The sequence below is a fragment of the Molossus molossus genome, unplaced genomic scaffold (assembly GCF_014108415.1).
Source record: "Molossus molossus isolate mMolMol1 unplaced genomic scaffold, mMolMol1.p scaffold_m16_p_1, whole genome shotgun sequence".
In the NCBI taxonomy this organism is placed as follows: domain Eukaryota; kingdom Metazoa; phylum Chordata; class Mammalia; order Chiroptera; family Molossidae; genus Molossus; species Molossus molossus.
In genome coordinates this window covers 17051032-17078349 of record NW_023425344.1, presented here as the reverse complement: position 1 = coordinate 17078349, position 27318 = coordinate 17051032, and the positions used below count along the sequence as shown (strand labels likewise).

Here is a 27318-nt window from a genome sequence, read left to right as displayed (position 1 = left end):
GCGAAGCCACCCCCGCCCAACTCTATGGCAGCATTAGTTTCATTTCTTCTTTAAACAATTAATAAAGGCTGCTCACAATTCTGCGCTCTTCAGAGCACCCAGGACGGAGTCTCCCTTCCCCGGCAGCAAGCCGGTGGCCTGGGCCCTCACGCCCCGCTCACGTTTTGGCCGGGCAAAAAGAGCCGGTGGAGGTGCTGCGGGTGTCTGACCCCCACCGCTCGGCGGGCCCCAGGGGTCTCCGTCCAAAGCCGGCCGCTCCCCCAAGGTCACCCAACTTTTCCCTCTTCCCGCAGCTCCCGGGGAAGGTCCGGGAGGGTCCCCAGGGGGTGGCGGCCCCGGGGCGCGGCGGGGGCGGGGCGCGGCCCCCTCTCCCGCGGGGCGGGCACCCGCCCCGCATTCTTCATTGGCCAGAGCGGGCTGCGGGCGCGAGTGCTGATGTCAGGCGGGCGCGAGTGCGGCGGGCGCAGCGGCGGCGGCCGCCCAGGAGCCCGGGCTCGGGTGGGGGGGCGCCGAGTGGGGGTGGTGGCCAGCATGCTGCTCGGCTGCGGCTCGGCCTCCCACACCCGCGGCGCCCTCGTCCTCATCAGCAGCGGAGGCGGCGGCGGAACAGCGAGCGGCGCCCGGGTCCGCAGAGGCGCCGGGTCCGAGCGCGCGGCGCGGCGGCGGGGATCGGGGCTGGGGCGGGGACCGGGGACCCGGCATGGCGCTGCGGAGGGGCGGCGGCGGGGCTCCGGGGCTGCTGCTGCTGCTGCTGAGCGCCGCGTGCTTGGTCCCGCCGAGCGCGCAGGTGAGGCGGCTGGCGCGCTGCCCCACCACTTGCAGCTGCACCAAGGAGTCCATCATCTGCGTGGGCTCGTCCTGGGTGCCCAGGGTTGTGCCGGGCGACATCAGTTCCCTGTGAGTGAGTGGGACCCCTCCAGCCCCCGCCCCGCCTCGCCCTGCGCTCGTCGCAGCCAGGGAGTCGCTTCTGGCGTTGGGATGGCGCGACCTGACCCCACTCCCCAGGCCGTTCCTTCGTGTTCGGGTGGGGGCGCGCTGTGGGACGTGGGTGGAGTCTCGGGCGCTGGGCAGGATGGAGGGAACCGAGACGCAGAATCTGGGAACCCAGACAAGTCCCTGAAGCAGTGCTTCTCCAAGTGTGGCCCGCGGGCCACCTGCATGGGGCTCACCTGGGGGAGGCTGTGCCAATGCAGATTCTGGGGCCCGCGCTGAACGAAGTAGGGGCTCTGGAGTGGAGCCTCGGAGTCTGCACCTGGCGTCCCCAGGCCATTCTGAGGTGCATTCAAGTTCGAGAGGATGTGTGTATGTTTGGAGGGGGGGGGTTGTGTATGGGCGTGTGTATGTAGTGAGCGTGACTGGAGTGAGTGTGCCCTGGAAGAGGGGAGGCCTCACTTTCCCACCTCAAGTCTGGGGCTTCGTCACGACCTCTCTACAGTTCAGGCTGGGAAGAACCTGGGTAAAGTCATACAGCCTCTGGAAGTGGGGTGGGGTGGGGGTGCGGGCTGCCCCACGTGGCCTGGAAGAGGGGAACACTGAGGGCTTGGAGCCTTGGGGCATGGGGGCACCCAGCCCAGTGGTCAAGTGCTGCAAGTCAGCCTGACTTTTTGCCCAGAGTCCAGAAGGGCTTCTCCCCCTCTCCTCGCACCACATATTATACTGGCTGCTTTTCCAACACTGGAGGAATTGATGGGAAAAGGCTCCACATCATTTACCCACCAGCTAAGAGATGCTTTCAACCTGCTCCACACAACCACTCAAGCCACATGACCAGCTCTCATAATGGCTGTGAACGGGGCTACTGGGCTGTATCTTCACTGCTGGGAAATGTTTCCTGCTGAAAGGACTCCCTCATTCCAGGCCAGGGTGCTGGGGGAAGCCCACTCAGTTGCAGAGGAAGGGAATTCCCAGGTGTAGCTGCTGTGCTCAGGGCACTTCCTCCTGCACTACACGGTCCAGCCTCACACGCCTGGCAAGGCGCAGGGGCCTGGGCCCAGGAGTGAAGGGCTTCCTGTTTGCATTTCTAGAAAGTTAGGAGTCTGGCTGGCAGGCAGAGAGGGCCTTTTTGGTTTCCAACGTTGCTAAATCGGGTGGCATGGAGGATTCCAGAAATTAGAATTCCCCTTGTTAAGTCCTTTAGACCAGCAGCTGCTTAATTTATCTGCATGCTAACTGAAGTAATTCTGAAATCATGTGTTGAGTTCCCACTGAGGCCAGAGAGGATGGGGGACCTGGTGGCAATAATACAGCCAAGCCTCTTGCCCCCATATTAACCATTAAATCTGGCAGATGGCATTGCCTCCTACTGCACATTCAAGTTCAGGTGCCTCTGAGTTTCCCCCGAGGCTTTCACGGTGCGTTTAATCAGAAGTGCTCCGAGTGTCTTTCAGAGACGGGCTCCCAAGGGGAATGCTTAATCCTACCCCGGAGTTTTGTTGGCCAACATTAACGCTGTGTCTACACAAACAGAATCATGGGCAGAGGAGAAGTAATTATCCATTGCAGCCAGGGCCTTCTGTAGTTAAGAAAAAGAAAGCGGGGGTGGGGGTGGGGTGGGGGGGGTTGATTTAAGCTGGCTGAGGAAACCTCGAGGAAGGAGCTAGACTGATTTCTGTTATTCAAACTAGTTTTCATATTGATCCAGTTTGTTGGAACATGAACTTGACTCCTCTTGTCCCTGCCCTAAGAGGCCCCTGGCCAGCTCTCTTAAGACTCATTCCTGAGTGGAGGCATTTGAAGTGTGGGTGGAGGATCACGCCGGTTGCCCATCCTGCCCAGCACTTCTCAAACAACCCAGGCCTCTTTTGCTTGTAGGAGCCTGGTAAATGGAACGTTTCCAGAGATCAAGGACCGAATGTTTTCCCACCTGCCTTCCTTGCAGCTGCTGTGAGTATGGCAAGTTCTCCCTGGAAAATGGGAGTCCTGGAGGTGCGGTCCCGGGAGGGGTGATCTCTGTGTCCCTGATATCAGCTCTTCCTGCAACACTCAAGCTCACGAGTAAAGCATGGCAGGCTCTTAGTGAGAACTTGGCCTGTGGTGTTCCCACCAGGCTGGGTCTGAAGGCTCTTTGTCCTGTTCTTCTTCTGGCACATGTTCTCCTCAAGGACTTCATTGTAGATCCCAACCCCCACATCTGGCAACTAGGAATGTGATTCCATTGAAATGTGACCGGAACTTCACCTAAATGAACTGTTTCCCTCACTTTAAGAGAAAGAAAAACCTACAGTTTAACATCTTAATGTTGCACCTGAAATAGCAGTATTTCTAGTTGATTGAGTACATACACTGTTGGGAAGCATACTATGCAAAATTTTATTTACTCATTCTATTATCCCTGCAAGGAGGGTATTTTTACTTCCCCAGTTGACAGATGAGAACATTGAGGTTCAGAGAAGTTAAGTAACTTGCTGGAAATCACAGCAAGAATTCTAACCCATACTTGGAACTGTTCTACATCCCGGCCACTCTTGGCATGTGCCTATGCCCTGCCTCGCTGCCCAGGTCAGCTCATGTTTGCAAATGAAAAGAAATATCCAGAAAGCAGCTTTCGAAGTGACAAACAAAGTCATGAGTACATAGCTCAGTCTCTGTTTATTTATATTGGTTTCTTAAATTTGAGATGAGATCAAAATTAAGCAATCTAGTACAGAAAAATATGAAGAAATGTAGATTACTGCCCATCCTAAGTAAGTTTAATGTTGATATTTTTGTTCTTGAAATGTTATGTACCTACTTGTAACATTAAATTATGAAATTTCTTAGAAATTCTGGGTCTATTAAAATATGCTTTCCATGTGATGGGAGTGCAGTTTTAGGTATTTTACCAAATAGACTTCAGTGGTAACTATGTAGAGTATATAAACTTTTAGCAAGTATACTTCGGTGGTGACTCATAAAAAACTATTTGGTGATAAAGAGTCTTCTGAAGGTTTCCTAAACTTTAAAATAAATTATTCCTCATAGGAATATATAATATAGTAGAAAAGTATTTACTCATTTATTTAATTTCAGCTGTGTGACTTTGGTGAAGTCACCTAACTTCTCTGAGCTCCAATTTCCCTAAAAATAAAATTGGAGTAGTTCCTTTTAGATCTTCAATCCCACAGTTGCTTGTGCATCATAGAGCGTTCACTGGCTGTGTCGTTGTGCTGGTGTTGGAATGTTCTGAAATAACATCTCTCAGGCCAGATTCACTGGGACTCACAGGGGAGAAAGGGTAGAGTAATGGGGGTGGCCAAAGGGGATCCATTTGCCATTTTCTATCAGCATCTGTGAGTTGGGTTGTGCACGTCATGGGCCAGCCTGAGGCTGAGAAGAGCTCATATTTGCCCACAGATCCGAACATAAATGGCGTCACTATGGGACTCCAGTTTTCCATCTCTGCATTGAAATCTGCCCTTTATTTTCAGATTGCTGAATTCTAACTCATTTACAGCCATCCGGGATGATGCCTTTGCTGGGCTTTTTCATCTTGAATACCTGTAAGTGTTGTGCTTTGTCTGTTTGCTGAGCGTTTGGTACGTCAGTAGAAGGGCTGTTTGGCTTGGAAAGCCAAACAGCACCTCTTACAGAACTTAGGGGTGGAGAAAACCCCATTTTCTTTTCAGTGCTGACCTTTTGTAGTTTACTTGTGTATAAACATGCTGGGACTGGAGGAGGTTGGGGACAAAGAGGGGGAACGAAAACAAAGAAGGAAAGAGATTCATTCATTCTCCGCTGACATTTAATTTGTCATGTAGTAAGCACAGTTGGAAATTGCGTTGGATATTTTTACCTCTCAGAACTAGGCATGGATTTGCTGATCAGCCAGAAATAAAGCGAAAGGATTCTGAGAGTTTCTTATTTTTACATAAAGTCTCCCTATAAGGGAATCAACTTCACCTTTTTAATTCAGCTGGCCTGTGTCCCACTTGCTGTGTCTCCTGTGAGCTGCTGATGGGGGTCTCATTTTCTTTCTTCTTTCAAAAAAGATCATTTTTTCCTTTTCAGATGTGCAGTTTTTCCTCAGCAATGAGCTTTGCCCTCCCAAAGACAGGAAAAGATTTCTGTTTTTCCTTCCTTTCGTGTATTTTGTTTCCGCTTAAGTTTTTTCATCCTTGTCTTTTGTAACTTTGTAATAATATTAATCCTACTATCAGATGGGATTTCCTTCCTTAGCATTCAGAGGGGTTTTTAAAGCCTCCTCTCTGCTTTCTTATCTAAGGAGAACAGGTAGATGTTTGAATTCCAAACACATCCTGGGTCTAAGGAAGCTCTCAGCTGAGCTCATGGTCTCAGGAAGAATGTTTCTGGAGTTCCTTCCCCAATGTGCACATAACATGTATGCTTTCGTGACACTGTGATCATGTATTTAACATGGAGACAAGTAGTGCTGGGTCTAGCTAGGTTCTGTCAAAGCACGAACAGGCCATGGAGGGACAAAATGTGAAGCGACCAGTTTTCTCTTAAGAGCAGTTCATCTTATTGTCAGGGTGACTGAGAAGGAGGTTAGGTCAGTTTATACTGAAGTCTGTCACTGAATAGACCCCTGATTTTTATTTATTTATTTATTTATTTATTTATTTACTTACTTATCCCCATCTTAGGACATTTCTGCACTTATCTTCAGATAGAGCGGGAGGGAGAAAGGGAGGAAGAGAGAGAGAGAAACATCGATGTGAGAGAGACACATGGAGTGGCTGCCTCCCTGCACCACCCCAATGGGGGTCGGGGACAAACTGCAACCAAGGTACATGCCCTTAGCAGGAACCAAACCCAGGGCTCTCTGGTCCCCAGGCCGACGCTCTAACCACTGAGAAAAATCGGCCCCTGGGCTAGACCCCTGATTTTTAAAGAGCAGGCACCAGAAAGTTCTCAGTGCAAGAATCAAGGACTATTTCATTAACTAGTGGCATCGTGTTGCAAAGCCTCTCCCTTGGACCACCTCATCAAAGACCCTCTTTCATTTGACAGAATGTGATGCCTTCACCTGAACTGTAGGTCTCTGTGGCCCTAGGGTCATAGTGCATCTATTTCTCACGAAGCCTTTAAAGTGTGGCCAGTTAGTATTAATGCAGGATCCTGCACTCAAGCCCTAAGACGATTTAGTGCAGAGAAAGAGGTTTGACCCCCACACAATGCCATTATGTTCCCTACTTCCTGGTGCCTTCAAGGTCTTGAGAGGACCCTGCCCTGTCACCGATTTGTTCAGAAATTAGACTATGTAGGACATGATGAACTCAGCGTTTGCCAGAAGCCAAGCTTAACGGAATTCTCCCTCAGCAAAAACGAATAAGGAGATGTGGAACAGTGGGCTGTCCTCAAGGGACAGCACTCTCAACAAAAGTATTAATATCCAGGCTGTGAAATGTAAGAAGGGTTGACCATCGGGAGCATTCCAGGCTTGCAGAGATATGAATAGTCTTGCCTTTATAGGGTGCTTTCTTCTTTTTCCCTCCAAGAAGTTCTTACCCACGTTGCTAACTTGAATGTGAAGACCTCCGTGCTGCTTCTGGAGAGAATGCAGAACACGGAGTGTCCATGAGCTGTTGTGTGTACACTTGCTCCCACCGGAATCCGGTGTAGATGACCTACTCTTCAGGGATGCATTTTTAAAATTCATGAATGCTTTCAGACTTTATTCCAAAAGCATACCGATATCTTTATTTATTTATTTTTTTAGAGCTGTTAAGCTGAGAAAATTCAGTTTAATTATACTGCTGTTCTCCTTAGGTTCATCGAAGGGAACAAAATAGAAACCATTTCAAGAAATGCCTTCCGTGGCCTCCGCGACCTGACCCACCTGTAAGTCCTATGAAAAGTGTTTTCAATCCTTTAATGTATAAAGGAAGATTCACTTCCTGGTGCCTCTCTTTTTTCTGGACTGTTTTGTCCTTATTGTAACATTATCTGAATGAACCTAATCTCCAGATCGCCCTAGAGTCTTCTGTATTGTCTTGATTTTCCATCATTCTGGATGGTCATCGTGGACCACGTGACTGCCGTCAAGTAGGAAGTGCGCTGAGCTTCGAGGGGCCTGTGTGAGTGACGGAGGAGGCGGGAAGGAAAGGGACGTGCACTGTACACCTGTTCTGCGCCCGGCACAGGGCAGCATGCTTAGGGTACCTTTCACTATGATCTGTGAGTGCCCATCTTACAGATTTAGGGACTGAGGCTTACACGACTCATAGAGGAACGTGGAGTGCAGGGTCAGAATCAGGACAAAACGGAACAGAGACATTTTTGTGGTTCCTCGAACTTGAATGCAAACAGCTTTTTCTTTTATGTTGGATTAATCGGCAGCTTAAGTGAAACTCTCTGGTTTTTTAATAGCTTTCTGGAGAAACAAATTAGACAAATTGATTTGAATTGGCCTATGAGAATAAAGCAAGTTCACACGTTTAGCAAATGTAGAAAACTGGAAGAAAGAGTGACTGTGTTTATGAAAATATAAAAAATAGTCATTACCTTGGTAGGAGCCATTTATTAGCCAGGGATCAGGTGCCGTCTGTGGGAGAGATGTTTTGTGTTTGAGGACGATCATGTGTCTCACCTCCATCGTCAGCTCGCGCGTGGTAAGAAGAGAAGTCAGGAAATGGAAGGGCTTTGGATGGGGGTTGCAAGGGGCGGTGATACCCTCAGTGTGTGGCACCCTGACTGGTACGGCATCTAAAGAGATCATCTTTTATATCAAGCCCTGATCCAGGCAACGGGGGCTGGCCCCAGGCTCAGTGAGCCCTTGATTCTGGAATCCTCCCAAGCAGGACCTCTGCCTGAGCTCAGAGTGAGGCCATCAGAGGCCCAAACCTCTGGATTGGCACAGTCATCTGGAGGCCATCTGACTTTTGTTGGCGTTATTGCTTCAGGTTTTCTTTTCCTGAAAAAGCTTTTTTGTTTTTCAAATTCAACCTAGATGCTGAATCCCCACATTCCTGTAGAAGCTAAGACAAGGGGCTTGGAGTTACATAGACTTGGGTTCAAATCTCAAGGCCATCATTTATCACTGTCACTTAGCCTTTTGAACCTGTTTGCTCATCCTGAATATGGGATGATGCTGCTGACCCCAGAGGATTGCCACACACGGTGGCGAGTGCTCCAGGTGGGGTCGGCATTGTTACCATCATCAGTGCCGTCATCAGCAGCAGCAGCATCGTTCCCTTCCTCCACTCAGTAAGAAGTCTCAGTTTTCTCTGTGGACTGCTGAGTAGCTTTGGCAGTTTGGGTGGCCAGACGGGGTCTGCTAAGAAGACAGCTGTGGGCGTCTGGAGAGGAACAGCTGTGATCAGACAAACCCGGTTCCCAGAAGTCAGGAATGAGGGGCTTTGTTTGAAACAAAGACTCTGGGCAGATTGTGAACCCGAAGCAAAGCTCATGTGACTGAGTTAGCCCAGATGTCAACTTTCATTTGACCAATTGGCTATGGTCCTTGGTCCAAAAACAGGTGAGAACATGCAGGTATTATGCATGTATATTTGTGTAGTTTTGCACATGTGTGCCCATGGGTGTATGGACTTCTCTTCATGTGTGTACATAACTGTTTGTGTACATGCTTGCGCATCTGCATACACGACTGTATGTGTATATCAGATGCATATATGTTTTAAGAGGCATTTCCTTCACTGTGTACAATGCAGAGGGAAGAAAGCAGTCCTCTGCTTGGGTCTAGAGCGCACCGGATGCATTAACACACCTGTCCCAGTAGGTATTGCCACCCGGCAGTCAAGCCAACAGAGTCCCCCTCTCCCCGCTCTCCAACCTCATTTCCCTAAATGTGCTCAGGACACTGGGCTCTCAGGGGGCCCCCATGCACACCTAACTCATCCCATTCCCCGGCTTTTCCTCATATCCTTTCTCTTGCCCTGAATGCTGTTTCCTCCGCCCACGAGCTCCTGGACTCTGCTTTTTCTTCAAAGTCCAGATTAAGTTCTGTCTCCCACATGGAGCCATGTGGGTCTTCCTGTGAGTCCTGTAGCCTTCCCTCTTGGCTCCCACACCCAGCACTTCACTGTAGACTTGGGCCATACTGGTTGGTGCCATTTCGTGGGTATTAGTTTTATCTCCTAGCAGCTCCCCAAAAGCTCCCCAAGGGGAGGGCCCACGAGGCTCTTCCGTGAACTCTGCTCTTCCCTGGCATCCAGCACAGGGATAAGCCACAAGGAGTTCTTTCCGATTCTCTGGTTGGCCCGTGGGCTCCTTACTGCGCTGGGGTTTTCCTATGGACTCCACTTCTGGGCAAGTTAGGTGACTTTTAAAGCGGACCCCTCTAGCCTGCAGATGCATGTAGTAATTAGAGCATTTCATACATTGTTTAAGAATGGACTGATCCTCCCACTTCCCCCCTTTTTGGTAAACTTCTCAGCAAAGATCACACATCAGCTCTCTGAAGTTCTCTCCTGTGATGAAGGAAGTCACTCTCTGGAATTTGCTTGTTTCACTATCTCATTTCAATCGTTCGTGAACTTTTCCAGCACCTGCAGGGTCCCATGTACATGTAGAGAAACGCAGGTCGGGTTTCAGAGCAGCAGCGCCAACCCGCAGGTACAATCTGGGACATTTGTCTTCCAGCAGCCCCAGGAAGCCCAAGGGACAGATCGCTGTTAAGTAGTTTTAGAGATGAAGTAAGTGCCATGAATTTGTAGATAAAATGAAGTGGAAAGTGAGATGTTACGCACTGAGTGTGAGTGGGGTGGATGGTCCCTCTAAATAATTCAGCTTCCTGAAGTCCAATCGCACACTTGGAACGGCCGCCTGAACAGTCTGCTTCTTCAGCCTCAAATATTCCATATATTCTGATCGCTTGAACATGATGCATTTCAAATAGCTAAAACAATTTAGCTGAATAATGAAACTTCAATTAGCTAAAAAAAATGTTGCACCTTACTTTTCAGGTAAACTAATCATCAACCAGGAAAAAAACAAACACATTCTTTTTTTAATTTCAGAAAGCTAGAGTATGTTCAGTCTGATTACATATTCAGTCTATTTCCCAACATGTTTAAAAATGTACAGATAAATCATTGAGGAAAGACAGGCTTAAAAGTACATGAACTTGTATTTTAATCCAATTGTGGTTACCTAGATGCAAAGGGTCTCTTCATATGCTGTAGTATCTTGAAGCCAGAATGGTTGGTTAAAAATGGGCTCAAAGCCTTCTACTCTAGCTGTTTCTAAGGAGGAATACTAATTTCTTTAATTCCTCTTTCTGGGATGGGTCATTTTGAGGCTACAAAAGACTAATTTTATATATATGTACACACACACACGCACATTTATGGTGATGAATTGCCTACATGTTTATCATTTATAGTTTTGCTATTTGTACTCACGTGTAAAAGAGAAAAGCAGCCATCAGTTCTTGGCTGACTCATATTCGAGCACAAAGCCTGGGGGAAATCACAGCCTCGATGTACATCGTTCCAGCACCCGGCATCTTTCAGCATCAGCAGCCCAGCTCATGGACATTCGTCTTTAGCAGGATGTTGACAGGGCACTGCAAAATCCCGAACCATTCGAGAAAGAGTTGCTGCTGCTCACTCAAGTCAGCCCGGGAGACGGGAAGTGGCCTGGGACCTTTTAGAAAGCTCTGCAACCCTAAGAGCAAAAATGCAACATGGTTTCTGGGCAACCTTCGTTAATGAGGAAATGAAACTGATCACTGTCGTTCATTCCCTAAACAGGGTTCATCGATATTTTATATCACTGTTATGGTTAGAGATGAGGGTCTTTAGATAAAAGCATATATATATATATTTTTTTAATCCTTACCCGAGGTATACTATATATATTGCACTTATCTTCAGAAAGAGTGGCAGGGGGAAAGGGAGGGAGGGAGAGAGAGAGACACATCGAGTGGCTGCCACCCACACGACCCCAAATAGGGCCGGGGACAAACTGCAACCGAGGTATGTGCCCTTAGCAGGAACCGAACCCGGGACTCTCCAGTCCACAGGCCGATGCTCTACCCGCTGAGCCAAGCTGGCCAGGGCGGTAAAAGCATATTTACTGAGTACTTTCTTAGAGTCACAAGTGATAGAATTCAATTAAGTGGACCATTAGGGAACTTCTCTGCACAAGACTATATATCTTTTTTTTTTTTAATCATTGTCATTTTAGTGTATAATTCATCCATTCAACAAAGATGTACTGAGTCCCTACTGTGTGCCAGGCACTGTTCTATGAGTTGAGGATACAGACATGGACAAACGGAAATCTTTCCTCATGCTCCTTACATATAGGGAAAATACACAGTCAATAAACAGATAGATAAATGTATAGTAAGCCAATAACAGTCACACACTGAAGAACAGAGCAGGGGCGGGAAGGTGGTGATAGTCGAGGACAGATGTAAGGAGGTGATCTCGGAGTGAGCTCTGTGGTACCTGGGGGATGGACATTCTAGGCAGATGGATGGCGTTCTGAGACCTTGAGCTGGGACTGTGTTTCTCCTGTCTGAGGAATAACGAAGGAGCCAGTGTGGCTGGCTCTTGGTGGTGAAGACGGGGTCCCACGGACAGGTGGGAATGGAGGTAAACTAGACAATGAGGGTCTCACGTGCCATCAAAGGGACTTTGGCTTTTATACTGAGAGGCATGAGCGCTACTTGAAGTTTAACAAATGTATGTCAAGAGCTTAATAAATGCTTGTAAAACAAAACAATAGACCTACATTGTACTCCAGCATTTCTAATGTTATCTTTATATAACTAAACTCATTTCTTTATCTCACTATTGATGACCAAAGCCAGAAATTGAACCACGTTGTGCTGAAGCTCTGTTTCGAGCTCTGTTTGAAATCACTACTTTATTTAAGGGACTTCAGAGTAATAGGGCTTGAAGATAATAACCGCATTAAAATGTTTCTTTCTTGTTCTAGCTCTTTGGCCAATAACCACATAAAAGCACTCCCAAGAGATGTCTTCAGTGATTTAGACTCACTGATTGAACTGTAAGTTGATGAAAATCAAGTTTATGTCTGCCTGTCATTGTGCCCGAGTTAATCATGTTTTTAAATTCTCTCCCCCCTTGCAGCATTTCTTCTGCGTTATAAGTAAAATGTCTGTGATAGAGGCGTGCCCACTGGGAAACAGCATAGAGTCTATGTATTGGGTTGGATTTTGCCATTTTAGAATATACTTAGTAGCATTAGGCTCTTTCCCCCAGGTAGGGTATCCATCTGTTTTACCTTCTAGTGTTTGTCACTTTGTTTTTATTGTTAATCCTCACCTCAGTATATATATTTTTTTCATTGAGTTTTAGAAAGAGTGGAAGGGAGGGAAGGATGTGGGGGGGAGAGAGAGAGAAAGACAGCAAGAGAGAGACATCTGTGTGAGGGAGACACATTGATTGGTTGCCTCCTGAACGTGCCTCAACTGGGGCAAGAGATTGAACCTGCAACCCAGGTATGAGCCCTTGACTGGGAATCCAAGCCCTGACCCCCTGGTGCGCAGGCCGACACTCTAACCACTGGGAAACACCACCAGGGCAGTGATTGCCACTTTTTACTGGACATAGTTGAACAAGATCTTAGCGTTTCAATTGTTTGTGAAGACTGGCTTCCTATAACATCCCGCTTTTGTTTGTGAGAACCTGTGTTGGGTGGTGTTCTTCTGTCATTGCTTCTGACCCCGGCATGGGGTCAGTGTCAAGAGTGTTTGGAGAAATGGTGGTATGTTAGCTCTGAAAGCTCTCTGCAGGCTGCATACTGAACACTGTAGCACTGAAGACTGTTAAAGTCAGTGACAAGAACAAGAAGTAGGGTGTATTAAATACAGAAAGTTGTTTAAGTTCCATTTGTGGGGGTATTAAGTATATCAAGATGTTAATCATTCTGGAGCCTCATATTCCTGCTAAAACATTTCAGGCATGTCTGTTTCTCTGTGTCTATGTTTTGTTTTATTTTTCAGAGATTTAAGGGGCAATAAATTTGAATGTGACTGCAAAGCCAAGTGGTTGTATCTGTGGCTGAAGATGACAAATTCCACTGTGTCCGATGTGCTGTGCGTCGGCCCACCAGAGTATCAGGAAAAGAAGCTGAATGATGTGACCAGCTTTGACTACGAATGCACCACGACAGGTAATCACAGGCTCTGTCACCGCAGACTTATTCAAAACAGTCGCTTCGTTTTCTTTCAGATTGTCAACGGGGAGTGGAGAAAAGTGGGCGTAAACATTTTCTGTCAAGATTATTTTAGGCAAAATTTAAGCTCTAAAGGCAATGTATTGATGTGCTAAGGAAAATACCTCAACAGTTTAGATTTTTGTTAACTACACTAGCTTTCATTTTGATTCTTTACAAAATTTAAATTTCTTTAGAGATTATTTTTAAAGGTCAAATATAAACTAGTGAGTTTGACATAAAAACATTTCAAGTCAGGTGGGGTTTCCATAGAAAGCCAGTGCAGAGAGGCCTAAATTACTGCTCTCTTGATTGAATTATTTGAATTTTATGGAACATTTAAGTAATAAATACAAGACTTTCAAATCTAGTAAGTGTGTTTGGAGTTAAAAAGAGATAAATAGGTGAATTATAGCCAATGGCAGAGTAGAACTATAAGTTAACAGTGAGTTGTCAGAAGAAAAAAACTCGTGTTGAGGGAAAAATGCAAAGTTTGATTTTGTTTTCCGGGGCCTGCCTCAAGGTTTCGGTTTATACATTGTTCATGCTGCAGAGATAAAATGAAAACACTAACTGCCTCAAATCCCTACACATCTTGTAGAGAGCAGGGGAGAGTCTCCAGATGAAAAGCTTACTTGGAGTTGCCACCGCTTCCAAAGCCAGACTTTAAGGGCGGGAGGATCAATCCATAGCGTGAAGCCTGCTTATGAGACTTAGAAGACGAGACAGGCTGAGCTCTGGCGTCTGTGGGGCTCCGAGGCATTGCCAGCAGGAGCAGCAGGAACGAGAACCCAGAAAAAGTCACAGAAACTCCAAAGGCAAAGGAACTTCAAGAACAAAATATCACATTTAGGCCGGTCCTGCTGCCGTCTTCCAAACACACACACACAGAGTAAAAACTATTTCTAGATGTCATTGTAAACAAGGGACCCCCCAAGGCCTGTTCTTTTCTGAGAGGAAGCCTGAGATCTTGTGGACGTGACCTTGCGGGGCTTATTCAGCTCTGTCGCTGGCCGAGGCCCCATGCAGGTTACTCACGGTTCTGGGAGCAGGGCAGTAAGTCAGAGGTGGAGTCAGTGACGTGTGCACCCAAAGGTGGCATTCAAGGCCCTTGCATATGAAATACTAAACCAAAGCTCCTCTCTACCTCTTCTCCAGTTTTTCTGGAGAGTTCTCTAACCCCCCAGGTGAAGTTAGCAGCTTTTCTATGGCTCCTGTCACACCTGGCCATAATGTGTGAAAAGTTTGCCAAGCTCTGAGAGAAATGACCTGGGCTACAGAGGGCCTTGGGGGATTGGGAATAACTACCAGGAGGCAACATGATTTCTGCCCTTCGAGCCCTGCGGATGGTTAGGAAATGTTCCGGGCTCTCAGAATTGTCAGGGAATGGAAGGGACTTGGAACTGAGGTGACCAGGTCCTGAAATCTGTCTTAAACCCAGAATCCATGGGGCAGTGTGAGCCCCTCACGCATTTTAGGGCATTTTTCTCTCTTATATTTCTCTTTGCTAAGAAGCTTCCTCCTGAAATGTAGAGTCGCCACTATTCCCTGGTAGCAGGCAGAGGATGATTCTGTCTTTGTTATTGTTTTATCCCTTTAAAAACTCATGAGCAGATTGACTCTTGCTCCCAGTTTCTTCCATCATGAAAAAAATAGCACAGCCAAGGTGGAACCTGTCCCCAAATAGAGTCCCTGCCTCGTAAGAACATAGGTCAATAAATTGTGAGTGTTTTGGGTTCCTAGCTCCTGCTCAGATCAAGTGCCTTCTCCTGACGCTTTGGCAAAGGCCAGGGAAGAAATACCTGAGGAGGAGGGAAAGCCATTCCTAGGTCCTGGTACTGTTATCACATCCTCGCCAAAGGTTTGGGAAGAAGCATATTTTCTTAGTGTGTGATTTTCCTCTTAGCTCAGATTTTCAGGAAAACAGTGAGTTCTCCAGGCGGAAGGAGGGAGGCAGACGCTGTCCTTCCCAGGGAGAGGAAGGTGCTGTTACAGTCTGTTCCAGGCAGGGGGTGTAATTAACACCACGAAGCAAACGCAGACTGTTTCAGCTCTCTAGATTAATCCCAGTCGTTCCAGAACCTTCCACCTTAAGTCTATTTTTAACCACCTCAAAAATCCCTGTGACCTGCTCATGATTCCCTGTGTTAGGTGGATAATTCACTAAATTCCTTAGAGGGAGTGAATTTTGCATCCTAATGGTCCTGTTAGCTTCCCCATTTCAGGGCTGATGAAAATGCAAAGAGAAATAATGCATTAATGTGCAGTTTCTCTCCCAACAGGATAGGCATCATGTATAATTTATTTCCTGCAAGTGCTATAAATAGCTACGTAAAAATCTGTTGATTCCAGTGGGAGCCATGCCTGAACTGGAAGAGTCCCACTGACATCATGAACTTAATCCAGTGTGAATGGAAGTGGCAGGCTTTCGCAGAGATACCGGTAATACTTAAACACCAGTAAATTAATGTCATATCAATATGCGCATTCTCTGAGAGCTTTCCGCATGGATGTGCTCTGCCATTTGTGAAAGATAAATTAGGAGGAGGATGGAAGAAGAGATTTAAATTAGAGTCCCCTCCCCCACGCACACAATCACATAGACCTCCATCATTCTCTTCCACCTGCTTCTTCCTCTTTTTCTTCTCTTCCTCACCTTTTTTATGGGGGGAGGGGGCAGGGTCTCTTATTAAGAATTTGATTTATAATTCAAAGGACCTAATAGGCTGTGTTGTGCCAGATACTCAGTTTACAGGAAATAGGATGAAAGCCATGTTTTGGGAAAATAAATAACAATCCGACCACGGAAGGCTAGATTAGTAAAATGCTCTCCCCGCTGGCAGCTCTTTCTCATTCTGGGATTCGTTAACAAACAACTGACCTTTGGGTCTGCCCTGCGCGTGCCCTGCGCTTCCAAGCAGGGGCTCCTGTTTCCGAGAGCCAGCGTGCAGTCGGGAGGCCACCAGCACAGGAGCTTCTGCAGACTTGGCGTGGCCGGGCGCCACTGGATGGAGGAGCGAGGGGTATAGCAGTCTCCGTGGTAGTTAAAAGAGGGCCCCTGTATCCTGCGAGTCCTTTTCCAACTCCAGAACAGGAGGCAGCAGGCTCGCCACCACGTCCCCGCCCAGCGACACGAGAGCACGGGGTCTCGGAGCCTGTCGTCAGCCAGCACCTCCTGGCTTCGACTCTGGTTCTGCCCGTGCCAACAGGAAACCCGAGGCTGATGTGTTCTGTTTTCCTCTTTGGCTGGTCAGTGCTGGTGTTTTGGGGTGTTGGTCGGGGGTTGGGGCTCAGAGCCATTGTGACTGTCCCGTATCCTCACGCAGACAGTGTAATGTTACCGTCGGAACTCTGACGGTGTAACTACATGTATCTGCTTGGTTACCTGGAGACACTCCTGAGGGGCTACCGTAGACAGGGCTCTGTGCTGATACCTACAGTACTCTCCTTTAGTCTCTACAACCTGTGAAAGAAGTATCACCCCCATTTTGCTCACGAGGAACCTGAGGCTCAAGTTTCTTGCCCAAGGTCACAGACGCCAAGTGCAGGTGGGGACCTGAAGCCCAGTCTGTTTTACCTCAGAGCCCCAGCCCCTGGTTTGGGGGAGGGTCCCTCATCCACAGCAGTGCCTGTCCCACTCCCCCTTGGCCACTTCCTGCTGCCAGGGTGCAGAGGCAGCCTCCTCTTTGCTTCTCGGTCTCCCCCCTACACCTGTTCAGCCCGGTCCTCTTCCCCCCGTCTTCAGAATGAGCCAGCTGCCCCATTCACTAAGCACCTGCTGTATACAGGGAGGAAAACCTCTGAAAGTTAACATGCACTGGGCACTAACTTTGTGCTAGGTACAGTTCTAAGTGAGAATCATAACGTCCGATGAGGAAACTAAGGCAGAGCAAGGTTAAGTAACTTCCCCAAGGTCACTCAGCAGGAAGGTAGAGTCATAGCTCTGGCATCTTAGATGCAACGAAAATAGACAGTCCCCCCAAAGACAGCCCAGTGGTGGCTAGGACAGAGGAGGTGGACTGTCTTCTCGTACCTTGATTCCATGTTTATTAAGCAGCTTCTGTGTGCTAGGCCCTGAGTCAGGCATGTCCCCCAATATTACTCGATGTGTCCCTCTGTCATAAGGTGGGGGCTAAGTATCATTGACCCCATATGGTGGATAAGTAAACCGAGGCCTTGTAGGGGGTGCGCACCCAGGGTTTCCAGCGCAGGAAGTGGTTTCAGGCGGCCTGACCCTCGCCACAGTGCTCTCCCATCACCTCCTGTTGCCCGCACTAGCTCAGCCCTGCCCCCTTCCTGCCCCGACCGTCACCTGCTCTTCCCATCATCCCCTTCCCGCTCCAGCCTCGCTCAGCTGCTGCACCTCCTTTCCTGCCTCCGTTCCTTCGGCACTGCCCTCCTCACTCACTGCCGAGTGGCCTTCCTCTTATGCCTCCAAGTCAGAGTCTCTTCTTGAGTGGCTGCCGTGGGCTCATGCCGTGGGGGCTCGGAGACGTGTAACCCAGGTCTGACCGCAGGCAGCGCGTTGTTCAGGAGGCACACCGTGCTGTGAACCCCTGCACAGACCTGCACCCTCTCTGGGCTTCTGGCTCTGTGAGATGACTCGGGGCTCTAAGATTGCTCCCATTTCTCCAGACTGACTCTGATGTGGCTGTGTCAATGAAGACCCAGTCTTCATGAATAACCAGATGTAAACAACAACGCCTGAATGTGTGTCCAATGAATGAGGAAGAGTCCCATGGACTGGGCCAGTCAGGAAAGGCTTTGCAGAGGAGGTGGGCCTTGAGGGGCACCAATAAGGATGGTGTGGGGACTCGGGGTGCAAAGCCAGGATTTTCCTATAGGAGCGACTTTCCCTAGCCAGACCTCCACCATCCTTTTACTCTGGGCGCATTTAACCTGCCAAGAGGAGAGCCAGCTGAAGGCTCTCTGACTAAAGAAATAAGTTACTTTAAATTTATTAGTGTTCTTTTTTTTTCTCTTTCTTCATTGGTTCTCCAGCGACCCCCACACGAACTCTTCTTGCATCCAAGGGCATCCTCACCCCATTCCTTGGTAAAATTGTATGTTCCCTACCGAGATTTAACACAGTGAGTCAGTTGTAGCTCAGGGGAGCCCTGTGGACGAGGAGTATTAATTTACCACTAAATGTAAGTCAAGCACGTGCTCAAATTGGCCGGGTTCTCTGTTGCTTGAAAATGCAATAGATCTCCTGTAAGTGCTGCTGAGCTGCACAGCGCTGTCCAGTCCCGGGCCAGCCGTCACTCTCTGCACTGGTCCAGGAACCAGTGAGCATGCTCAGTGTCCCCACACGGGGGCTTTATAGATCTGAGACTATCGGCGGGGTTGGTTTGGTTTCCAAGTACGCAGTGTGCTCTTCAGGAGTTGCCTGTTCACTGTGAACCTGCCGTGGCAGCTTCTGCACCAGGGTAATGCAGAGTGTGCCAACAGGTGATGAAAGGATCCATGGCCAGGTAAGCTTGAGAACCACCACAGCAAACAGCGCCACATGGGTTTCTTTACTACTGGGGCTCTTCTGAGAGGGCCAGAAATACAGCTTTTCCCAAATGAGTCTGCCCACTGCCGCCCTTGTTCACGGAGGACTTTTTATGGTATCATCAGGAGTGCTCTGTGGCATCCTTCCTGTCTTGCCTTTTTGAAAGCCAGGTCTCACCTGGGTTGTTGAAAACATTGCGATCCTTGAGCCAAATCGGTGAGCTGTTTAGCTCAAAGAAGCTATATGAGGAGCTATGCATTCAGTCTGATCATCCTGTGCATGCAGAACCTTCTGGAATCTCCCAGAGTCAAATACACTATGACGTTTGCGTTGCTTCTCTCCTGTCCTCCCCTCTCCCCCTTTTGGAACTGATGAGAGAGAGGAAAGAAGGGGCGGTGGATAATCCCCACAGGAGATCTCATGGAGCCTTTGTCTTTAAACCCCCTCCCCAGATTTTGTCGTTCATCAGACTTTGCCCTACCAGTCGGTTTCGGTGGATACATTCAACTCCAAGAATGACGTGTACGTGGCCATCGCTCAGCCCAGCATGGAGAACTGCATGGTGCTGGAGTGGGACCACATCGAAATGAACTTCCGGAGCTATGACAACATTACAGGTTTGTGGTGGCTTCGATCAGACGTATTGGCCTAATTTCAGCGAGAGGAGAAACGTTCCCTGCTGTTCCGAGGGACTGCTCGGCTCTCTCACTTGTTTAGTTTTGGGGGACACATTCCAGCCCACCTTTATGTCTGATCTTTTCATGACATGCTCCGTTATTGGTGGCAACAGAAGCCTCAGGTGGTGACCCTGTTTATTGTCGGTGGTGATTCTTTTGAAAAGGGAGAGGGTGATGAGTTACATGTGGTGGGAGGCATTTTCCTGGAGTGGTGAGAGGGGTTTCCTGGAGGGGTTCACCTGGAGAACCCCTTGATCTTCAGCAGTTATGGCAGCCTAAGCCTGCAGCAACTTTGTAGCAGCTAAATGACTCCTTAGAGTATTGTTAAGGTGATTGTTAACTAATGTGCTAATAAACACACACACACACCGGCAAGTGTGCTTGTGCACACACACATACACATGCATGCACAGACACACATGCAGGCACACATGTATATACATGGATGCACACACATGCAGGCCCAGGTGCACACACGTATTATCATGAACACACACGCACACATGCATGTAACACACATCCACTCTCTAGCTGTTCTTCCTGCCCCCTTGCCAGATCCTGGTGATCACTGCTTCCTTTTATTAAGTGCAAACAAAATAAGAGCACATCGCTCTAAATTCAGGTCTTCGGGACAAGATGTAATGCTCCTGGCCGCGCCGGCAGGAGATCCAGTGTCTTAGTGCTGCTAAAAATGCACGGTCGACTTGCTTTTTAAATAAGCAGATAAAGTCAAAATAACCTTTCAAAGACTTCCCATTTATCAAGTGCAACCTGATAATAATACGAACTGTATGAACAGCAGCACAACGGCCCAACGGTTACCCCGAGAGAGAATTTCCCGTAGCGGTTGCCGACGTGCAGTCGGAGCAGCGTTTTGCTGTTGCAGCGAGAAGCGCATTAGGTAGGATTTCCGGGTGGGGAGGCTCCCAGGAATCTGTCTGGCACCAAGTGGCTTCGCAGCAGGTGCAGGGATGTAGGGAGGCAGGGAACGTGTCATAATGAGCCTCATCTCGCGGCCCTGAGAGGTCTGCGAGACGCGCATGCAGATGCCACTGAGGGGCCATTTCAGAGGAGCCACGTTGCTGTCCGCCATCTGGCCACCTGGTGCTGAGCTCACATTCCTGAGAGCAGCCCCGCTCTTGTCGAAGTGCAGATTCAGCACTGAGAGTGCAGGTGAGCCTGTCGAGGGAAGCCGAAGCCTTCGGACCCTCAACCCAGTCCACAGTAAAGGAAGAAGGGAGGCAAAAGGGGGACTCGCTACCCACGTGTTTTTGCTTTTCTCTTTTTCCTGACTTGGAAGGTAGGTGAGGGGGGATTGAGCAGGGTCCTCTGCCTTCTCCCCATGATAGGAGGGGGCAGCAGAGTGAAGCTTTGCTCTGGTGCGGGGAGTTTCGTGCCAGTGTTTGTTGCCAGTGCCGGCTGTGGGCCTGTGAGGTGCCAGGCACTGGTTTGTGTCACTGGAAATTCACAGCAGCTGCCCTTAGGTAGAGGACAACTGGCATCCAGACTAGAAAGAGCTCAGGTTTTGAAAACTGGCGAATGTGGGTTCCACTCCTGACTGCCATGTGCTAGGAAGTTGTGGTGGCCCGAGGCTGTTTCCTCATCTGTGAAATGGGCAGACATACCACATGCGGATGTTGTGAGGATTTGAAGAATGCCAGGCGCAGCACAGGCAGTTCTTTATGCCAGCTTTCTTTTCACACCTTTACAGGGGAAGAGAGGTTGAGGCTCAGGCACGTTGGGTCACTCCACTGTGACTTCCGAGGCAGAGCCCAGCGTCTGTCACTGTTACATCCCATGTCTCCCCTCTCCCAGGCTGACCTAGGTAGGAAGGGCTGGCACTGCCCTCCACCTATAGCTGGTGGCATGCCTGAGTTCAAGTCATTCATTCATTCATTCATTCATTCATTCATTCATTCACTCACTCACAGAGATTTCTTGAGCACTTACTCCGAGCCAGACACAGTCTTGGTGCTGGGACCACAGCAATAAACAAACCAGATGGAAACCTCTGCCTTCAAGGAATTTACATTCTAACAGGAGAGAGAGACAATATAAAAGACAAATAGTTGTAATCCATACATCACTTAGATAGCAGCATGCTAAGCAGTGAAACAAAGGTAGGCAAGGGAGCTTTGGAGTGCTGGGTGTGGGAGGATTGGAATTGTAGAGAGCGTCTGGAAAAGGCCTCATTCAGCAGGTGTTATTTGTGTCAGACCTGTCAGACACGATGGCTTGATCCACATGGAGAGCTGGGGAAAGAAAATTCCAGGCAGAGGGAGCAGCAAGTGCAAAGGTCCAGAGGCAGGAGGGTATGTTTCTGATTCGGGTAATTCAGGGGACCAGTTTGGCGTGAGCACAATGATCCAGGGAAGAGTTGCAGGAGACAAAGTCAGCGAGGTAAGAAGTTAGGGTTTGGGGGGAAAGGAGGCCGGCTCCTGTTTCCTTTCACTGTTTAAGGGAGACAATAGTCCATGTTGTGAGGTTATGATGTTTACAAGAGAAAAGGCTTATAAAGCACTGCATACATGAATGTTAGTTGCCTTCTTTTGAGTGAAAAATTATGAGACAATGAATGTGATTTGTGTTTAATGGAAATTCATGTACTAAGGGAGTAGAGAAGACATATTTTGTTCCAATCAGGTCATCAAGGAATGCTTCCTGTAGGAGGCCGCATTTGAGGCTGGAGGCCTTGCAGGTCCTACAAAGGACTTGGGCTTTTACTCTGAGGCCTCGGCAGAGCCTTGGAGGGTTTTTGCAGGGGTCAGAGGGAGGCACAGGAAGAGGCAGGTGCCCGGCATAGAGTGCTGGGTTCTGTCCAGCAGGGTTGAGAAGCCTGTGGGAGAAGGAGCAGAGGTAGGAAAAGAGTGAGGAGTGGAGAGGCTGTTGCAAGAATTTCAGATAGGCACCGATGGTTGGACGCCGTGGAGTCCCCACGTGGTGGGTAGAAAGTGGTCTGTGAAGTCAGAGTGGGCGTGGCCACGACCAGAGCCAGGGCTGCACCTTGCTAGTTGCCAGCAACTCCTTCGGCCCTCCGTCTCGAAGTCTAAATCTCTGCGAGGTGGGCAGCCAGCCATGAAGCCCCTTGGGATCCTCTTCCTAGCCAAGCCCAAGAGATGAGCTCCAACAGTGATGTTTGAGAAAAGGGGCCCCAGACCTTTCTCTCTGGTGACATTGGCCAAGTTAGTTAACTTCCGTGAGCCCCTTTCGTTTGTAAAATGGAATTTCATGAATTCCCATTTCATTTGCACAGTGGGGTCATTGTCATACGAGACCCATGGAATTTAATGGGGGTGATGTGTATAACACTTAGCACAGAGCCTGGTTAGTCAACTCTCAGTGAATGTCGGGTTATCAGCTGTGGTAAGAACAGGTATTTGATTACCATTCCTCACTGCCACCACTAGGGGAAGCTACCAGCTTCAGATCTTTTACGCTTCTTCACGAAAGCACCTAAATCCACGTATCAGGGTCCCAACATGCCTGCCTAATACGCACTGCCCATTTTATGTCACTTATTGATTTCTGATCACATCTTACAATTCAACCCCCTCACTTGCTTATATTTCTCCCTTTACCTGGGCCTCCAGCCTCAAATGCGGCCTCCTACAGGAAGCATTCCTTGATGACCTGATGGGAATGAAATATCTGTCTTCTCTACTCCCTTAGTACATGAATTTCCATTAAACACAAATCACATTCATTGTCACATAATTTTTCACCCAAAAGAAGGCACCTGACATTCATGTATGCAGTGATTTATAAGCCTTTTCTCTCGTAAACCACATAACCTCACAACATGGACTACTGTCTCCATTAAGCAGTGAAGGAAAACAGGAGCAGGCCTCCTTCCCCCGCAGACCCTAACTCTTTTACTTCAATTAAAACCTCTCCGCAACGTTCATAAGCATAGGGACAGGGAGGGAGCAGCAGGGAAGGCAGGGAAGGGCCTGCTTGTAGCAGTAGGTGGACCCTCGCAGGAGGGGCGCGGCCCACCGGGCGCTAGCCTGGCCTGAAGCAAAGCCCTGCAGCCGTGTGTGCTGGGCAGACGGTGATGGAGAAGTGTGGGAACAGCTACGGAACCACTTGCCTTGAAGAAGATCGAGGTAAACATGGACTGTGCTTCCCTCACGGGGCCGTGCGTGCTTCATTTGTCATCTTGCTTGATCACGGGGTGATCCCAGAGTTGGCAAGGGCTGGGCAGGGTTTTCTCAATCCAAGCCTGGCTAGACTGGAGCTCTGAGCAGTGGGAGGGGCACCTGCTTCTTCCATGACTCCAGTGAGCATGACGCAGAAGCGACGCGTCCAGATCTCCATCATCTTAGGGGGAGAGGGAAACCCATGGTCAAGTTCACCCAAGGTTTTACTCCTCACATCTCCTGTCTCTTTCTACATCTCTTCTCTGCTCTCCTGGTTTTGGTTTATTTTGTTTACCTTTTGATTTCTATATACAAAGTATGGTCCAGTTTATAATCTTTCTTTCCTACATTAAACCACACACACACACACACACACGCACGCACACACGTGTGCACGCGCGCTGATCTTTGCTACAGACACTCCATGGACTAAAAGTGTTTACCTGGACAGAGGCATTATGGGACATTTCTGAAGAGCGAGTTCTTTCTGTGTCACATGCCTCAGCTGAGACCGGCAGGCCTGTGGGAGGCTCCTGGTGGCAGGGACCTCCCCAGCCAGGCAGTTCAGGAAGGAGACCGGGGCATGTACTCTCAATAGTGTCGGAGGTGTGGGAGTCAGAGCAGCTTTCGAAGAGCAGTTTGGTAGATTAAACCAGAAGCCTTAAAACATGTGCACAGTGTCTTTGACTCAGCAAACACTTAAGAACACTGCCAGATGGTTTTCCAAAAAAGATTTCTCTACAAGAAAGCATGTTACTTACAATAACGAAAAGCTGCAAATGACTGCAATGTCCAACAATAGGGGATTAATTAAACAAACTGTGGTGCATTCATGCAGTGGAATACTGTGTAGTATTTAAAAATCTAGTTATAGAAGATGACACAACATGGGAAATGTTCACAATACAGTGGTCAAGTGAAAACACGTAGGTTATAAGAAGCCTATAAGCTCAACTTTATTTTTATTTTTTTATTTTTATTTTTTTTTTCAACTTTATTTTTAAAAAGTGTATTTGACCGTGAGCATAGATTGACGATTAAAGAAACATTTCAAGATATTAAGCATTATTTCAGCATTTTGCAGTACAAGTGAGTTTTATTTTCTTCTTTGGGCATTTTGGGACATTGTTGGTGGGGTAGACTACAGCCAGACTACCTAGGTTTCCTTTGGCTCTGGAAATCAGAAGAGGCCAAATGTCTTCAAGAGCCCTTATTAAAATTTTTCCCTCTTGCCCACGAGACTATACTCCTGCCTTTAAACATCCCGCCCCCAGGAGAAGACCATTTAATTGCCTCATTCTGCTCTATGGAGTTGGGAAGTACTTTTTTGAAATGCACAGAGACAGTTCACTTGGTGTGCTGGTGAGTTTCCTGACTTAAACACCTGCCTCTAAAGATGCAGAGACCCAGGTGACCAGCATTTAGGTATTTGTATGGAGACATCATTTATAAAGAGGGTTTGCATTTTTTTAATTATGGGAAAATAGATATAGCATAAAATTTACCATCCTTACCATTTTTAAGTGTCCTGTTCAGTTGTGTTTAGTACATCCACATTATTGTGCAACCAAACTCCAGAACCCTTTTCACCTTGAAAAACTGAAAATCTACACCCATTAACAGCAACTCCCCATTGTCCCCTCCTGCTAGACCTGGGCAGCCACCCTGTACTTTCTCTCTCTATGAATCTGACTACTCTAGGCACCTCCTATACGTGGACTCATACAGCGTTTGTTTGTGAACTGCCCTATTTCGCTTGGCTAATGTCCTCAACATTCATCCATGTTGTATCGTGTGCCAGAATGTCCTTCCTTTTTAAGGCTGAATAATGTCCCCTCGTGTGGATAGACCACAGTTGTTTATCCATTCACCCATCGGTGGACACTTGCGTTGCATCCACCTCTTAGCTGCTGTAGACATGGGTGTGCAACTGTCTCTCCAAGACCCTGCTTTGAGTTCTTTTGGGTAAGGATCCAGAGGTGGACTTTCTGGAACGTACGGTAATTCTATGTTTAATTTTTCTCCGGTTTATTTTTTCTGTGGTTTCCAGGGGCTGCCCCATTAGACGTGTCTCACCTGCTCTTCCTGAGGCTCCCAGTGTCGCTGTGGAGGCGCACCGGAACCACGGCTTCCCTAACCTCCTGTCCTTTCTTTTGGAGCACAGGTCAGTCCATCGTGGGCTGTAAGGCCATCCTCATCGACGACCAGGTCTTCGTGGTGGTGGCCCAGCTCTTCGGCGGCTCTCACATTTACAAGTACGATGAGAACTGGACCAAGTTTGTCAAATTCCAAGACATCGAAGTCTCTCGCATTTCCAAGCCCAATGACATCGAGCTGTTTCAGATCGAGGACGAGACGTTCTTCGTCATCGCAGACAGCTCGAAGGCTGGCCTGTCAACGGTTTATAAATGGAACAGCAAAGGATTCTACTCCTACCAGTCCCTGCACGAGTGGTTCAGGGACACGGACGCTGAGTTCGTGGACATCGACGGGAAGTCGCACCTGATCCTGTCCAGCCGCTCCCAGGTCCCCATCATCCTGCAGTGGAATAAAAGCTCTAAGAAGTTTGTCCCCCACAGCGACATCCCCAACATGGAGGACGTGCTGGCCGTGAAGAGCTTCCGGATGCAGAATTCCCTCTACCTGTCCCTCACCCGCTTCATCGGGGACTCCAGGGTCATGAGGTGGAACAACAAGCAGTTTGTGGAGATCCAGGCTCTTCCGTCCCGGGGGGCCATGACCCTGCAGCCCTTTTCTTTCAAAGAGAATCACTACCTGGCCCTGGGGAGTGACTACACGTTCTCCCAGATATACCAATGGGATAAGGAGAAGCAGCTGTTCAAAAAGTTTAAGGAGATCTACGTGCAGGCGCCTCGCTCCTTCACGGCGGTCTCCACCGACAGGAGAGATTTCTTCTTTGCCTCCAGTTTCAAAGGGAAAACAAAGATTTTTGAACACATAGTTGTTGACTTAAGCTTGTGAAAATGTGATGGGTGCATTGAAAAGACACGCAGTGTTAGGTCTCATGAGGGGACCGGGAAAAACATGTACAAAGAAGCCAGGTTCAGAGGTCTGAAATTAAAAACGCATTGGGAAGTAGTTAGAAGTCTTCAAACTTGTAGAACTCACATTTTAATCAGGGATTGCATTTATTGGCTAACTGCATGACATGTCCATCCTCCCATTCAAAAAGACATCCTCAAGCCTATAATTCCTGAAAAAAAGAGTACAGTGTTAACTCTTACCATCTAGGAAAGTGATGTGGTTTTTTTTTTGTTTTTTTTGTTTTTTTTTTAATGAGGAAGGAGAAAATTGGGTAAGATGGGACAGCTCTAAAAGTGAAATTTTTAAAAAGACCAAACAAACTATGGGCCCTTCTCATCCCATTTTAGCAATCTTTCTGGTAAGGACTCTTAAAGCCAAAGTCAGCTGAAAAGATTTGCTGATGGTAAGTTTAAAAATCTGATAACACTCAGCATTGCTATTTTGAGCCATCCCAATTTTTTGCGCCCCTTCCCCCACCTTACTAACAGAACCTTGGCTATTTCATTGGCTCATATGGATGTTTGTCATGGGTGTGTCAACAAAACAATGTTTGACAAATTGCTTCCTCTGCTACAAAGAAAATGTTCTGCTGACACATGTCCAGGCCCAGCCTGGGCTGTGGGGCCAGGAGGTAGACAAGGAGTTTCTCCTCTTCTAGTGGTTCAGAGCTAACCCCGTGGCAGCCGGAGCACAATGCTTGTGTGATGTTCTCCGTGACTCATCTGCTTCTCTGCACCTGTCCTTTGAGCGTGCGGGTCACCAGCAGACAGCCCAAAGACTGAGTGGTGCTTTGTATTCTGTCCTTTAGAGCAATAGAACAGGCATTTCCATCTGATGAGAATTACTGAAGTCAGAGTTTTGTGGAGTCGAG

General features: G+C 48.2%; 1 protein-coding gene across 1 annotated transcript; it reads left to right on the top strand.

Moving 5' to 3' along the window:
* Positions 1-607: 607 nt before the first annotated feature.
* On the top strand, positions 608-26756 carry LGI2 (leucine rich repeat LGI family member 2). Its single transcript, XM_036279128.1, has 8 exons — positions 608-897; positions 2812-2883; positions 4407-4478; positions 6709-6780; positions 11848-11919; positions 12878-13047; positions 19039-19203; positions 25567-26756. The coding sequence occupies exons 1-8, from the start codon at positions 701-703 to the stop codon at positions 26382-26384; spliced, it is 1638 nt and encodes a 545-aa protein (XP_036135021.1). The 5' UTR covers positions 608-700; the 3' UTR covers positions 26385-26756.
* The last annotated feature ends 562 nt before the right edge of the window (positions 26757-27318 follow it).

Coding starts and splice junctions, on each gene's coding strand:
- LGI2 (XM_036279128.1), top strand. CDS start 701: ATGGCGCTGCGGAGGGGCGGCGGCGGGGCTCCGGGGCTGCTGCTGCTG. Junction 4,479..6,708: donor CTTTTTCATCTTGAATACCT/GTAAGTGTTGTG, acceptor TGTTCTCCTTAG/GTTCATCGAAGGGAACAAAA. Junction 11,920..12,877: donor TTAGACTCACTGATTGAACT/GTAAGTTGATGA, acceptor TTTATTTTTCAG/AGATTTAAGGGGCAATAAAT.